The 16306-nt window shown below is 50.5% G+C and overlaps 1 protein-coding gene across 6 annotated transcripts in view; it reads left to right on the top strand.

Moving 5' to 3' along the window:
• RAD54L2 (RAD54 like 2) overlaps window positions 1–16306 on the top strand; it is a 56704-nt gene that overhangs the window by 22345 nt on the left and 18053 nt on the right. For 4 of the 6 annotated variants that reach the window (XM_048958050.1, XM_048958054.1, XM_048958051.1 and 1 more), the window contains 2 exons: window positions 13501–13699; window positions 15476–15615. In XM_048958050.1, coding sequence (XP_048814007.1) covers window positions 13501–13699; window positions 15476–15615 — 339 coding nt within the window. Of the gene's footprint in view, window positions 1–5281; window positions 5918–8438; window positions 8530–13500; window positions 13700–15475; window positions 15616–16306 lie in introns of those variants that run through there. The other 2 variants (XM_048958052.1, XM_048958053.1) reach the window with 2 other exon arrangements.

Here is a 16306-nt window from a genome sequence, read left to right on the forward strand (position 1 = left end):
CAAACCTCAACGGTAACATTGCTTGGCCCTGATCTGAGAAACCAAACCTGGATGTCTGCGTGCGCTTTGTTTTTAAACAACCGGGGAGATTTTAGTGCTGACAGTGAGTTCTTGTAGGCTGTGTGCTGCACTCGTGGTTGGACGCATAGGGGAAGTGTGTGTGATTCCAGAGAGATACAGAACTAATTGCCAAAGGAATCGACTTGTGAACTTATATCCTGCATACTGGTGTGGTTCTGAACCTTATGGAATTGCTATCAGGAGCTGCATTACCTTATCAGTGGTTATGGCTGAGAACATTGGAACGTTTCATCATAAGGGTGTTAGCCCATGGCGCAGCCCCACGGCAGCTGCAGGAGCTCCACACGTTTCTCCGGTGACTTGCTGTAACTAAAACTAAGCTTTTCTCTAATACTTTCTCACTCCCTGAAAGGGGCAGGAGCACCTCTGAGGTTGCTTTCTGTCCGCTAAGCGTGCACTCTCTGCCTCTGCAAGCCTTACATTTGAGAGTTAGGTTAATTTCCTAAGAGCCAGAAAGTTAGGAGCTGACTGTCCTCTATGCTTCCACAATCCAGCTGAATAAAATACAAAAGATTTAATTGATATCAAAGGTGAAAAGGGGCTGGATGCTGCCATTTGCAGTTTTAGCAATCCCAGCTATTGAGTAATGCAGAGAGGTTACACTGAAACCGCAGGGAAGGTTTCCTGTCCCAGGAAGGCAAAGTTCCACTGGCTTCCCTGGGAGCTTTGCTTCACTGGGAGCAGGGTTCCCCATTGCTGCCTGTCTCTCAGCCCTGTGAGCTCTCAGCCAGGAGAAAGGACGCTGTGCGCTCAGCACAGAGCTTTGTGCCAGCTGCTGCCTCTGCCCCGTCTCCTCTGCTCGCCCCCAGCAGGAGAAGCTCAGGTGGAAGGTGCCCGTGTCTCCTGGCCCCCTTGCAGGCTCTCTGACAGCAGCTGCCTTTTGGAGAGGGTGGCACCGAGTCCGGTGACGTCAGAACGTTGCATAACCCTCCGGAATGACTTCGCTGCTTTCAAAGGAGGCGATGACGCCAGAGCCCTGCATCCTCCTGACCCGCCGGCTGCGTGCCGCTGCCTGATCCCGTCAGATGATGCTGTTAGGACTCAGCGTGTGCTCCCCCCCACTTTCCGTTCTCCTTCCCTTCGAGCTATTGCGTATGCAGGAGCACAAAATAGAAATGCTGCCGTGCCCACGTCCGTGGCTCTGCGCTGCGTCTGTGGGGTTTTTTTAACCGCTCACCGTGTGCTGAGTGCTCTTAAAGCCACACAAACATGGCAGCAGCACCTGGGCGCGGGGTGAGGGTGAGCAAGCAGGTATTACTGAGCACAGAGTGACTGCAAGGCTTCCTGGTGGAGCAGGAGGGTCCTGCTGCTTCCTGCTTTTCTGATAGGCTTGGCAGGATTGGAGGTTTGTGTCTCATTGGCCACAATGTGTCTCATTTGGGAGGCAGAGGATCTCAGAGGGGCAGCACATGGTCAGTCTTTGTACCTTTTCCCCATGTTGTTTTCAGTGGTCAAGTTTGTACCGCATGTAGTCATTGCTGAGAGGTGCCGTGCTCCTCCTGCAACTTCTGAAAGCACGGTAGAATCACAAGGAAGCTAATTAGCAAATTTGTACTGCAGTATTTTCCCTCTCAAACAAGGAAGGAATGGCAGAGTCGCTTTGCCAAGGTCGCATGGTAAAGCCACACTGAAAATCCCCTGCCTTGCGTTTTATGCAACACTCCCTTTATTTTCAGATGTAGCAGGCAGGGAGAAACACTTCTCTGTTTGTTCTGTGTTGGAGTTTAAACTATGCAAGGACTTACTTTCTTTTTTTCTTTTAATTTGTCTGGCGTGGTACTGCTTTTAATGACTGGCTCAATAAAACTTGTGTAGCTGTCTGTTGCTTAAACACTGTTGTTGGCCAAGAAGTGGCAGCAGATTTGGAAGGAGAAGGAACTGTTTTAATTAACTGACATCTGTTCTTTGGATATTGAAACAAAGCATCACGTTGCAGTTATTAGCTCGATTTTGTTTGGTTGCTCTAGGCTTTGTAGGAACCTGCAGCAGTGAGCTTCCACCAGCGTGCATCCTCATTCAACTCAGTTTTTTGGTGCAGTACTCAGCAGTTTGTGCTACAGATGTTGAGAATGTCTTATGTTTTCTTCAGCTTGCAGTTCAGCCAGTGAGCGGAGAAAAACCTCTGAGTTAGGAGTACCAGGGCTTTAACTGTCATTTACAAATAAGCAAACAGGAATGATGTGGCAGAAAGCTGCAAGGTAAAATCTTTTGGGGTTAGGTGAAAAAACTGCCGGTCTCTGTAAAAACAAATTTTGCAGTTAAAACAGCTGTAAGGTAACCTTTGTGCATGTAAAATACACTGTTGAAAGTAGTTTTGAAGTGACACTGTGTACTTTTGGTTGGGATTCATGTTAACGTTGGGCTTAAGTGGAAGTGAAATGAAGGTGTACAAAATCCCCTTGTTCCAGTGCACAGTGCCATCTGCAGCAGCAGCAACGTAGGAAGAGATGTGAATCAGTTTGTTGAGGGTAAGTGGAAGACGAATGCTGGGATTGTATCCCAGTGGGCAGTGAAAAGCACGTGAATCACAGGCTTTGGCAGGATGATCAGTCTGTGATATGCATCCCTTGAGTCATTAGATGGTACGCTTCTCATAGCTGCTTTGCTGCAGTTCGGGTAGACAGTCTGAATCCCTGGGACTCGGGCCTGAAGCAGTGCGTGTTTGTCACAGCGATCCTCTGAAAAGCGTCTGTGGAATGCACAGCTTCATCACTTCATGTCACTGATGGTTGTGTAGGTTGCTCCTGAAGTAATGCCTCCTATTTATTTCCCTAGAAACTGCAACGGATGCAATGAGCACAGTAATGCTGTTTGATAGAGCCAACTCTCAGCTACAGTAGATTATTTTTCAACACAGTTGTCATCTCTGTCTCTGTGTTTTGGGTGGTGATGAATGAAAGCCTGCACACCACACTCAGAACAGTCTGCACCAGTGCAGGTGACGCAGTCTGGCCGTTGCCACTGCTGAAACTGCCCACCCACTGCCTCGTTGTGCTCATGTCCACCGTTTGATCTCCACAAACACTCAGCAAGTATCAGTGAATGTCAGTGGGTGCCATATTTTCTGCGCAGAGGAACTCAGTGACCCACCTTTGCTTCGTACACGTTTCCACGTCAGACGCCGTTTTCTCAGACTGCCCCTCTGCTGCCATCTCTTGTACGGCAGCATGTCATGGAACAGGGTGGGAAGGTGTAACCATATTGCCACCCCACCAACATCCGCCTCTGACACTGTGGGCAAACAGAATAAAATCAGAGGCATTAATTTTGGAGCAAACCTTATAGATTTTTGTTGCATCATGTACAAACCCAAGCTGCCCCTCACGATTTAGGGATTTTCGAGTTTCTTGTGAAGAATGACCTTAGGTAGCAAGGACAATAAACCAAGATTTGTATGAATATAAGTACAGTGTGACAGTACAGATTGGATTTCGCACCGTGCAGCTCACTCCAAAACTCATTGTATTGATGAGTTTTCCACAGTGACCTCAATACATTCAGCGTTTTATTTTTTATATTGCAACACATAGTGGGAACTGGTGGTGATGGGCTGATGGCTGGACTAGGAAAAAGATCTGCAGATCTTTTCTAGCTGTAACGATTCTCTGGTTTGCTAAGGAGCAAGTGATTCAACTTTGGGTGATGAGAGGGAGATTATTCTTCTCCGTGGCAAGGCTAGCCTCATAGAAAGCTGTTCAGTAAATGGACTTAACAGTAAGGTGACCGACAGGGAGGATGCTGCTCTGTGACCTGGCTGCTGCTGGCAGTGTAGGCTGCAGGATCGGGGCTGCAGGAATGCGTGCTTCCCACAGCGATGGCCTCACCAGTAGGGCTGCTATGTGTTGATAAGTTCCTTTCCATCTTGCACGGTAAGGTAAAGAAGGAAATTCCCTTTTTATTCCTTTGTGGTAAAGGACAGGTGCAGGTCACGTTTTCCATGATACGCTGAGCTTTCGTTTCCACTGTGCTTTGTGAGTGTAACAGACGTGCCCTGGAAAGCAGCCAGCTGTATTTACACAAACAGTTGCCTTTAAGTCTCGCTTCCTGGTTTCAGAAATCCACTGGGCAGATGCAGAGCTTGTGCTTGCTTCCCCCTTCCAGCCCTGCAGTGTCATGTGCTTTTCCCAGTTGATCGGTCCCTCCTCTGCCCTTTGCCAAACACGGTGTGTTCCTTTGTGCCAAAGTGCTTGAACTGGTGACAAAGAGGGAAGCCTATCTGGGTAATAAGCCTCCTTTTAGCTACTTTTTTCTCTCTTTTAACTAACTTCATAATCTTTTTCTTTGGTAAAATGTAGCCAGCTCTAGTTATGAAAATGGCATGTTGGTTTTTTTTTAATGACATACTCTGAAGCAGTGCGGATATTTTGCTGGTAGCAAGCATTCTCTGTGCTCCACCACCCTGAGTGGTGGCTCTCACAAAAGATGGTTTCATCAACAGTGAGACTCATAACAAGGGGTGCCTGTGCTGTGCCATGGCTGCTTGCACACCTGTAGCCCGAACAGGAGTTTGCCTGCTGGTTGTCCCAAGCAAAGAGCTGGCTTTGAGAGCAAGCTGCCTTCATCACACGTCCATCATCCCCAGGTTGAATTTGCTCCCGTCTGTGGCTCTGTTTGTGGAGGGACACACGAAGAAGTCAGTAGCTCTGAGGAGGACTGGGCAGGACCTACGGATCTTTGGGTTTTGGCCACAGCGCAGTGCAGATGGGTGGTAGGGAGGAAGGCACGGCACGCTCAGAGCTAAATGTGCCCTGCAAATTCAGCTTGATCATTTCCTTATAAACTTGGAACTTTCTTTCCTAGCCCTTTCGCTGCCCTGCGAGCGTTGTGCAGGCAGGCAGTGCTGTAGGCATTACTGGTTCAGTGAGACCAATGGGATGCTCTTTTCCCAGTTGTTGAGCAAACGGGTTGGAACTGCTCGGGTTTGATTGTGCCGGTTTCTTGGAAGCCAGCAGGCACAGTGCAAGCAGTTCACCGTGCCGCAGATACAGAGATTGTCAGAGCCAGAGGGCTGTGCACTGCTGCACCCCAGCCCCCCCCTTGGTGCTGTGCAGCAGGGAAGTGCAGCAGCCATCCATCCCTCCGGCCCCTGCCCAGACCGTCCTGTTGTCTGTTGGGATTCCCCTTGTGCGGGGCCCCGCCAGAGCCCTACGGTTATGTAAGGATTTTCATTTTATTCCCAGGCTCCATCCCTGCCACTAGTTGAACCGGATCCTGGGCTGTGTGAATGGGACCCCGATCCCAGCAGCGCGCAGCCCCGCAGCACCAGGCGGAGGAGAGGAGCGAGCCGTCCCTGCGCTCACCCAGCGTGCCTCCCTGCGCCCTCCAGCCCTCCAGCCCTCTTTTCCCAGGCACATCCTGCAGCCAGGTGGGCAGCGGTGCCCAGTGCAGCAGCAGCTCCCCCGGGCAGGGCTGTGTTGCCTGACGCTCAGCCGGGGAGGAGACGGTGACAGGTTTTATTTAGGCTGAACACGAGGCGTATTTAACCAGTTATATAACAGTGACCCCGCTCCGCCTCGGCTGAGTTCAGGGAGGATGTCTGCATGCTGAGTCCCGGCTCGGTGGGTTCGTGCACCGGGAGCTATTTACCAAAGTTATTTTCAGAAACCTTAAGTACAGGTTTCCCCGCCTGTACCCTGGACTGCTTTATCAGGAGGCATTTCCCACTTGCCAGCCGAGCAGCCAGTGAGAGCGGATCTGGGGCTGCAGGCAGAGATAAGGAGTTGTTGGGAGTGCCTGGAAACTTTCATACAGAAGACCCTGAGCCCAGAATAGCTGCGGGCAGCAGTCAGCGCGCCGGGCAGCATGTTGCTCCTGGATGAGTCGCAGCAGTTCCCAGGTAGGACCCAGGGGTTTGGTTTCCTTCTGCTTTCCTTGCCCTCCTGCTTTCCTGCAGAACACCCTCTCTGTGTGCTGGGAGCAGCAGTTTCCTAACTCTCAGGCAGCGGTAGACATAGTTGAATTTTCAGAGTCTTGCGGTGCTTGTTGCTTTGCCGGAGGGGATACGAGAAGGAAACTTTCCTTGTGCTTATAATTCTGAAGACCGAGGTGATGTGACATGCTGAGTCTGTTCTTGTTTCTGCTGTTGTATCACAGCACTGCAAAAGTAGTACTTAGTGAGAGAGGAGGCAGTTGTTGATCATCAGTATTGTTTTGTATCAGCGTATCTCCCCCACCCCCTCAGATCCGTGCATGCTTTCCCCAGCATCTCACCCCCATAAAGTGCCTGGTGCCTTGCTGGACAGAGCAGGGCTGCCCACCCCTATCGCCTCCTTGGTGCCAGTGGGCTTAAGGGCTGCTTGGCTCCTTTTTCTTCCCTCCACCCATTGGAACGCAGTGGTGAGACCCTCACACCAGTACACACTTTGAGGATAGCTGCCCCTTGGGGTGGTTGCTGTGTGTCGAAAGAAAAAACTTTGGATTTGAAGAACTTTCTAAACATGTAATGAAACGTGTTACTGTGAGGTCAGGTCCTTGCAGAAGCCACCTCACTCCCGGGGAGATGCTGGTTCCAGCCCCATTTGTTGTACAAGTTTGGGACACTGGTCTTCAAGAGGAGTTTTGATGGAAATAAACCATGCAGTGTTTGTTGTCCATTAGTGGAGAGGTGTGGATTCTAGCAAAGAATGCATCTTTTCTGCTTTCTCATCTCTCTGGTAGTGGTGGCAGAGCAAGGAGGCCAGTTGTGGGGGAGTGCCAGGTGAGAGGAGAAAGGAATCACGCTGCAAAGTAAGTTTGGATAAATGAAGAATCTGGGTGAGACAAGTGGCTTATGTAACTCAGTCTGGATAATAGGTATATAAAGAGACGAAGGGGGTGGGAGGGGAGGATGCTTTTGGAAGTGAGACTGTAGGTCATATGAACAGGGGAGAACAGAAGGTTAGAGGCCCTTCAAATTTTTTGGGGGGTGGAGAGAGATTTTGGAGACATAAGAGAGCAGTAGTGCAGGTGAGCTGAGCCTTCGTTGTGCAGCATTGTGCTTGTCAAGTTAGAGTGCCTGGGGTGAGGTGCGTCACAGCGTGCTGCCAATGGGAAAGTGCCTCTGAGGGAGTGCTGTAACTGATGGGGGATGGCTGTGCACGAGCTGATGGCTCTTGCTTCAGAAGAGCCCTATCCCCTCCACACAGACCCACATCCTCCCTTCTGACCAGTGGGGTAGCAGTAACGTGAGCAGCCCCAGGGCAAGGACTGGTGCTTGCTGTCTTCAGCCTGTAATGAGCTTTGGCCTGCTTTGGGCAGGGGTGTCCTTGTGACGCTGTGTGAGTGCCCCAAACAACTTGGCAGCTCTTGGTCAGACTGCTGTAGCAGCACACAAAGCAGTGCTGGCATTCTGAAAGGAAGAGCCAGAAACAGCTCGTTCTTCCAGTGATGCTGTTTCATCCTGCTCTTATTAGCTTTCTCCAGCACTCAGTCACTGCTCTGGCTGCGCTGGGTGGGAGAGGTGCCAGAGGAATGCGGTGGCACACAGGCTCAAACTCAACAATTTGCATTTTTCTCCCAAGCGATGCCTCCCTCATTAAACAAAGCCTGTAAAAATTGCTCCAAAACTACTTGAGGAAGCGGAGCAGAAAGGGGCAATGCAGCTGAAGTTCTCTTACAGTTTGAAGAAAAAACCAAACAAACCAAAAGCACCACTTTTGCTTTTAAAGCATGAAAACGCATTTCAGGGGAGGAAGAGAAGCACACAGGTACCAAGGGATGACGCTTTGTGCTGGCATTATTTCCCACGCGGCTCCTTTGAGTTAGGAGCAGCAGATGCCTCTCCCCGCCTCGCTTTGACCAGGTGCTGAATGAGGGCTCAGGGAAGAGATGGAAGTTCAGAGAGTGAGCTGGTGCTCACTGTTTGCTGGTTTGGTGGCCTTGGCAGCGTGTGGCAGCAGTAATCCCCTCTGCATTGTTTCCCCTTGCACTGAGGGTACCCTGGCAGAAAGCTAACGCCACAACTGCCAGCTACCTAGTGTAAACTACTGCTTATGTAATCATTGCATAATGCAGAGTGCCTGCTCCCTCGCTCGTCCTCTTTTCTTAGTCCCTGAAATTTGTGCCTAAGAAGAGGAATGGCAGCAGCCGGCCGGACCCACTGTGCTGGGAACACGCTAGCCCCCATCTGCATCTGTTTTCTGAATCTGTGTGTGTGCTGGGGGGTGGAAGTCAGCTTTTCTACGTAAATGAGTGTTTATCCACCTTAAAAGGAAAAAAAAACCAAAACAAAACACAACCGCTGTTCTTTTTTAGAGTTTGGAACTGTTATGAAAACAAGCGAGGTCTGAGGGTGAAATCCGGTTCCTCGTGATTTGGATGCCTTTGGTTATTTTTTCGGAATGTGGCTGGCAAAGCTCTATCCTGGGTTACTAGTTAACTGGGCTAACCAGGGCGGGGAGGGCCAGCCCCTCCTACACGCAGCTCGCTGAACACTTTCCAGCTCTGGAGACGCTTCCCGGCTGCGGCTCGGTAGGTTTATGTAACTCATCCCCTGCGTAAAGGACAAATGCAGCCCAGCCCTGCTGCACCGCTGGGTGCTGGGTGCATTTCCTGGCTTTGTTTCCCTGCCCCTCTGCTGAGAGAGGGAGGGAGGGCTCGAAAGGAGGGGGCGTTTGTAGGTAGGAGGATTTCTCCTGGGAAAAGTATCTTAAATGTCTTGGGCCGTGCGTGGAGGAGGGATGTGGGGCAGTGCCCTGTGCTCCTGCAGCGCTATGGAAACGTCCCCTGGTGCTCTGCATCCCTGCTGGGGCTGCTACCTGTGCCCTGCTGGCGTTGTGTAAGTGCTCCTGGGGTTTTATGTAACCCGGCCACGGCTGGTACGCGGGCCTGGTTCTGCTTGCATAATCCCTGGGTTAGAAGATATATTGTCTGTCACCAGAGTTGGCTGCAGAAGGTTCCAGCCTGCCTCGCAGCGCTCCCAGCTCTCCCTCTCCCTCTGGCTTTCGGGTTCTTCCTTTCTCCTGCCCTTCACTTCTGCTGCCTGTGGGTTCCTTCAGGCAGGGAAAGTTTTACTGTGCAGCATAACCTTGTGGTAACCGATACACCAAAGGGCCACTGATGAAAAAAACAGAAGGGCAGTGCTGCCTTATCTGTTAAACTTGTCCATTCGTTGCGGCTCCATCCTTCCAAGAGGAGCCTGGAGGTGGGTTTGGCTGCTGTATGCTCTCCTGGTCAAGCTCCTACCATGTTTCCTCTGCCAGGATTTACCCAGAGCCCTTCCCACAAGCCCAGGGCAGCCCCTGACCTGCAGGCTGTGTGTTTCGTAGAGTCCTGAATCTGCAGCACCATCACTTTACAGACACGTTTTGTTTACAGAAATGGAAAATGCACTACTCGGATTTGTAACAGCACCGATTGCCGTGCCGACATGACAGCCCGTGTCTGGTTAGCGACACACCAGTGACAGTGCTGGGGTGGTTAGCCCTAACTCAGTCAGCAATGGGAATTGAAGGTGCTGGAGCTGATGTGGATAACCCAGAGAGCACCTTCCAGCTGCAGGGCTGGGCAGAATGCTGTGCTCATGTTTTACAGTGTGTGGCTGTGACTTAGCAGGACAACAAGCGCTGGCAGCCAGGGTGAGGCGGTGGGACTGAGCCTGCATCTCCCCGTATCCTCAGCCTTGGTAAGGCAAGGGGAGCCCTGGTGTCACCCAGCACAGACATACCCCATAGTGGTGCTGGGTGCTGGCCCTGCTCGGCCGGAGAGGAGCGAGGGGTCAGTGGGTGCTGCACGGGGCCTGGGGGTAGGTGTGCCGGCTTATATAATGCCAGCACTTACATAATTAGCGCTTTGTTAAGCGGTTGTGGCTGGGAGGGGCATCCTGCCGCCGCTGAAGACTGAGAGCAATTATTTTCCGAGCAGAACAAAGTCTTGTTGCTAATTAGCTGCCCTGATAGCAGCTGGGGGGGTGGCTGAGCCCCAGCCCCCTGAGAGCCACTTCCCTGCTGCAGGGTGGGCTTTCTGGTGTGCGCCAAGCCCTTGGAGGGCTCATGGTTCTGTGTGGGTCTGGTGAGCTTTCTGGTAGGTAGGGCTTCAGGAAGTGGGCCCAGGCTTCCTCTGTGTCTTCTTTTACAGGGGTTTCATCACTGTCCTGCCTCCAGCTGGGTATACTGGGGTGTTCTATAGCACTGCCTCCATATGAGGTGTGCTTTGGGAACACCACCTTGCATGGCATACACACAACAGCTGCACCAGTAACATACACAAAAAAATTCTGCAAATACTTCATTTATCTTCTGCTTCAGCTGAATACGGGACAAGCCCCCACAGTCCTCTGCCAACCTCCAAGACAATTGCTGTGCTGCAGCTGAACCCCATTGCCTCCACACCCTCTGTGCCCGGCACAGGGAGGGCAGCAGACTGACTCACAGTATCTTGCAGTGTGTCAGTGCCAGTGCTTTGCAGAGCCGCTGCTCTAGCCTTTGGCTCTGTTGTAGTTCAGTGTGTCAGTGACTGCAGCTGGAGCTGTACAATTAGGCTTCCTTGTGCCATCGCTCGGTGCTCCTCCCACTGTTGCTCTGGCAGCTCAGTGCTGGCTGTAGTAGTATGAGCCAGTACTAGCTGGTCTCTGATTGCCCACAGACTGCAGGAAACAGGATAACTGCTCTTTGCTCTTTGTGCAGGGCAGGAGGGAGCTCCCACAGCAGAAACGGACGGCTCTCTGCTCTGCAAACAGCTGCTGTCCTCGCCATGCATGCATGTCTCGATCCTTAGGGCAGGAATAATGCCCGCACTCAGCAAAACATTACTAGTTAGTACCCTGCGTATATCCCTAGTGAAATGACTTTGAAAATAAACAAGGGGCTGTTTTCAGCAATCTGCTGTCCCTGGAGCCGTGCTGGCGGAGGACTGCCATCCCAGGAGAGCTGAACCTAGCTGGCTCTGTTAATATCAGTGTGGCACAAAGGAGCAACCAGCTCCCTCAGTGTGGTGAGAGCTGAGGCGCCTCCTGCACCTTCCTGTGCAGCAGCCTCAGGTGGGGACCCTCAGGTCTGATCCTGAATGGCATTTCCTGTGAGTTTTTGACTGTTTTACAGAGCCATTGGGATTTATTTGTATAGATGCGTGGCCTCACTGAAGCTCTGGCACTAATTCTCACACACCTCAGTGCCAGGGAAAGACTTTTGTCAGTTACAGCAATCTCACGCTCCCCTAAAAAACAAGGTGCTCAATGCTTTAGGAACCTTGCATAACAGTGTTTAGTGCCTTGCAAAACCTGAGGTGCTGGAGAATATTTTGTAGGCTGTATGCCATGCCGTTTTGTGAGAATAAACATTGAGAATATTACGCAGGAAGGAGTTGGTGAGCTGAGTTCTTCAGGCCTAGGTGCAATAGGAAATGCAGATCTCTTCTGTTATGTATCGTGAGTCATGGTGTTCAGGGGCAGCCCTGACAGTCATCCCACCCAGGGGGCAGATGCACAGAGCTGTCACGACTGTGTTCCTTACAGACTTCTCAGTGGTGCTAGCGGAGGAGCCAGGCGTGTGCCCTGCTCTGTGTACAGCTGGGGGTGGTGGGTGCTGCTGCTCAGTGAGCCGGGAAAGTCGGCAGCCCCAACCTGCAGCATGAACCAGAGCTGTGACCAGGCCTGTGGGTTGTGACAGCGCAGTCCTGGCTACGTGCAGGTGTCTGTGCAAGGAGCAGGGCACAGCTGGGTGCTGCAGAGCTGCAAGAACCCCCAAGGTTCAGAGCTGGATGCACTGCTGCAGTGATGTCACTCCCACTGCCCTTGGGAACCCCCAGCACGGAACAGCTTCTCAATACAGACCAGCAATGGAGCAACCTCTGCTTGCAGCTGCAGCCTGTCAGGTAGGAGCTATGGCATAGCTGGAAGAGGAAGCGGAGCGCTTCCCTTGCCCAACTGGTGGGACTTTGTGCTCCTCCTGCCTCACCAAGATCCCCTGGGCAGGGTGAGATGGCAGCAGTGTAACCATGGCAGTGTTTGCCTCCAGATAGTCACTGCTTTAATGACTCATCCCCGAGAATGTGGTCACGTGTGCAGTCTCCATGTTTCCCTTTGCCCTATTTCATCTGATCCTTTGATCTAGTTATGTAACGTTGGGTCCAGGTCCAGAAGGCCAGGAGGAAGGAAGATTTGCTGAGGAGTTGCAGGTAATGTGGGTTTGCTTCCAGCACAGAACCCCCTGACCTTGCCTGCAGCAGAATTACTGCGATGGTAGCAGCAAACCACTTTGCCTTTAGTGCTCACATGTGACATTTCTTCCATTCATCACATAAGCTGTGGCTGCCTGCTTAGCTAGTACACGTACAATTTGCTGGCACTGCCATTCCCAGGGATGCTGAGCTGCTCATGCTAGTTTTGGCCTGTTGTGGCTGTTGCTGGCACTGGGCAGGAGCGCTGGAATGTCTGGAGTGAAGCTACAGAGTTGGCCCAAGGCACGTCAGGTCCTTGTCACCTCAATTTTAAGAGGTGGTAAGATGGTAAAATTAATTTAAATAGATGTGTTACACTGGAAGCCAAAGAGGTGCCTGTAGTGCTGTACTGAGGCGTCCTTGGCTCCAGCTCTCTGCTGTGTGAGAAGGGGTGCTCTGTATCTCCAGGTACCAAGGCATTACAAAATGATGCTTGATGGTTCAGTGTTACTTCTGCATTTTTTTCTGCTGATGTCTTTTTCCCCTCTTTCCTTCAGAGTTCTGTCCAAGCGTTGTTGCAATGCAGTCATTAGCTCATACACATGCTGTGAGCAAGAAAGCTGATGGAGAGATGAGGTTTGGGGTATCTCCTCTGACACAAGGGGACAAGGTGCTTCAAAGAAGCTACTACAAGGCTTGTCAAAAACAGTTTACTTCAAGGGAAGCTTTCAAACAGAAAACACTTCCATTCTATGCTCTGCAGACTTTGTCGCTGGCAGCCTGTTGAAGAGCTAAATGACAATGTCATTTTGCATAGGACTTTAAGACTGAAGTCAGGCACTAAAGCAAGCCTGAAAATAGGAGAAGGCAGGGGAAAAGGAGTCTATAGTCTGTAACACAGAAAGAGGATTGTCACTTTGTGGTTTCTCAAAAGAGCTTGCCAGAAGGTAGCATTTAAATCATGAGAGTGGAGTCTGGTGATAAAAGTATGGGGCTTCCTGATGGGCCATGACCCAGTGTTTGAAGCAGATAGCAGTGTGTCTTAGCTTGGAAGATAGTTACACAGGTGTCATGTAAATGGAAGCTCTGCGTGGACTGAAGCAATCTTACCCTATTTTTTGTAAGGACACTTTAGGGCTGTGCTGAGTAGGATAGTCATGGCTTTTACTGGAAAACAGACCCTTCAGCATATGATTTCTTAACACTCCGAGTGGCACTGTTAGGAAGGACTCCAAATCTGGCACGAGTGGATTCCCATACAGCAGAAATCCTGATGGGTGCTCTTGTAAAAACCAAGAGATGGCTTGGCACAGCTGTTCTCATGCCGTTACCACCTTGTCTCTGCAGACCAACCCCAGGAAGCTGTGTTCAGCAGTGACCATGTTGAGCACGCAGAGGATGGAGAATGGCAGCGCTCTACTTCAACTACCTCATCGCAGAGTGAGCGGGCAGAGCGACTCTTGCAGAACCAGCACAAGAGCCTGGCCTCTGGGGACGCCAAAAAGAAGAGGGCTCAGAAACCGTCTCACATGCGGAGAAACATAAGGTGAGCATCAACAGGACAAGAAGTAGAGTCCTGTATATTGCCATATTGTATCATGAATAGCCTGGGTTGAAAAGGACCACAATGCTCATCCAGTTCTAGCCCCCTGCTGTGTGCAGGTCGCCAACCAGCAGCCCAGGCTGCCCAGAGCCACATCCAGCCTGGCCTTGAATGCCTGCAGGGATGGGGCATCCACAGCCTCCTTGGGCAACCTGTTCCAGTGCCTCACTGCCCTCTGGGTGAAAAACTTCCTCCTAATACCCAACCTAAACCTCCCCTGTCTCAGTTTAACACCATTCCCCCTTGTCCTCTCACCATCCACCCTCACACACAGCCGTTCCCCCTTCTGTTTTCCTGTTTATCCGCTCCCTTCAAGTACTGGAAGGCCACAATGAGGTCTCACCGCAGCCTTCTCTTCTCCAAGCCAAACAAGCCCAGTTCCCTCAACCTTTCTTCATAGCAGAGGTGCTCCAGCCCTCTGATCATCTTAGTGGCCCTCCTCTGGACTCCTTTGGGTAAAGAGGGAGTTTTGGAAAAGCAGATGGCTTTTTTTTCCAAAGCCTTTGGATTTCAACAGTGGCAGTAGTGTGTTTTCAGTCTGGAGCGCTGCATATGGGTGCAGATTCATTTGGTATTTCAGAAGAGTGAATATCTAATAATGGAATGGATTGCAAAAATCAGCTGTTGGCTGCTGTTTATTTAGACATTTAATTAAAAAATAGCACCATCATTAAGTAAATACCCAGTTTCAGATGTGTACGTGTGATTTGTTGCTGATGATTGTGTTGTAAACAGCCTAAAATACAGTCCTACCTCTGTCCTGGAACACACTCACTGTGACAGGTGAATGAAATGCTGGAAATGCATTTCACCTGAATTTTACAAAGTAGCAACTGATTGCATGAGTTACCACTTACATTGTGGGATAGACTGTGAGCTGGTAATTCACCATTACATTTTGTTCAGAGGAGTCATAGTGGAGCAGGGATTCCTGTGGCAACAAGTGGCTCTTCTGCCTGTATGGTGCCGGTGATCTTGGGTGTGTGTTTCAGCTGGTGCAGGCGGAGTTCCTTGAAGCCGAAGCAGTGAGCACAGAGTAGGCTTGGAAGCCTGAGACTTGCATAGGATGGAGGAGCTGTGCATGCAGTGGCTGCCCACTGGGAGCTGGATTTTGCCACTGCTTGGGCTCTACCTCCTCTCTGGCAAAAGAGCCCTCATTTCCAGGGCTGCAAATTGGAAACTGAGAGTGGAACTGAAAAGAGGAAAGCGACTTTCAGAAGTATGGTAATTACCTGGTGGTAAAAGTGGCTTTGAGAGCAGCCTTTGGAACAGTGGTGTGAAAGGCCTGAGAGGTCCTGCTTCCTGAAAACTGAAGCAGATGGAAATCATGATGACGACTTTTTGTGGGGGAACTGATGCCTTTTTTCCTCATACTTTGTGCCCTATCTATTTGTAAACTGGATGGCAGTAAATAATGCTCTTTGAAATACTGCTGGTCTCTGGCAACCTAGCTTAAGTGTATTCTTACCCACTCATGTTTTTTCCTCCTTTTGTTACTCCTTTCAAACTCTTATCCTTGAGTATCGTTGCCTGCAGCTGGGAAGCAGTCTTGAAAGAGCTGTAGCACTGTCTGTAGCTTTTGGCTGTGGTGTTTGTAGTCACTAGCTGACACACGACTTGGAGCTGGTCGGTCTGTTAAGCCAGCTGGACAGCTGTTTGATTTTGTTGGAAGAAAACTGAGTGTAACCAGGCTGTTTCTCCATTTGCTTGTGTGTTCAGAAAGCTATTGCGTGAGGACCAACTAGAGGCTGTGACAAAGGCAGCCCAACAGGAAGAGTTGGAGAGAAGGAAGCGTCTAGAGCAGCAACGGAAGGATTACCCAGCCACTATCCCAACCGTGTCCCCCGAGTTCCTTCCTGGTAAGCAGTGGGAGATGCCACCTGAAGCAAGAGTTTTAAGGATAGGCATTTCATTCCACTTGTGAGCTAGTTCTGGAGCCAATGCTGTGGCTGCATGGTAGAAGGTGGCAGAAAACTTTGCTTGAAGGTATTTTGGCTGGTTAACTGTGTAAGCAGGGTAGTGGAACAGGTCTCTCTTGTCTTTCCAACTGCTCTGGAAGCATAAACAAATTGACTTGACAGAAAGGCCATGTCCTTGCTCTAGATCATGTTTGTTCTGTGTGTGGTCTGGTAATGCATGGATCTGGTACTGGGACAGCAGAACAAAGCACTGGGTGTATGTGTGTTCATGTAGCCTTATCCTTTCTAGCATGTTTCAACAAGCAGCAAAATAATAGGCAGTATAAATGGTAAAGTATTCTCTTCTCGCAATGGGAGTGACCTCAGTTCCTGGCAGATAACCCTGTGTCAGGATGCAGTTCGACGATATGTCGTCTTGCATCATCTTCTAACCTGGATCACTGGAGTGGTTTTATAGCACAGCCCCTCAGACTGCTGTGCAAGGGCAGAGGAGTGCAGCTGGGAAGCCTGTCAGGGGCCTGGGAGCTCTCGGGTTGGCTTTACCTCTTGGGAAAATGTATAATGTCTCTGAAGTTCAAGAGTTTAAAGTGTTTTGCTTTAAAAAAGAAAAAGAGGAATGGGAGCTTAGAAC

This window comes from Lagopus muta, chromosome 11 (genome assembly GCF_023343835.1).
Source record: "Lagopus muta isolate bLagMut1 chromosome 11, bLagMut1 primary, whole genome shotgun sequence".
Classification (NCBI taxonomy): domain Eukaryota; kingdom Metazoa; phylum Chordata; class Aves; order Galliformes; family Phasianidae; genus Lagopus; species Lagopus muta.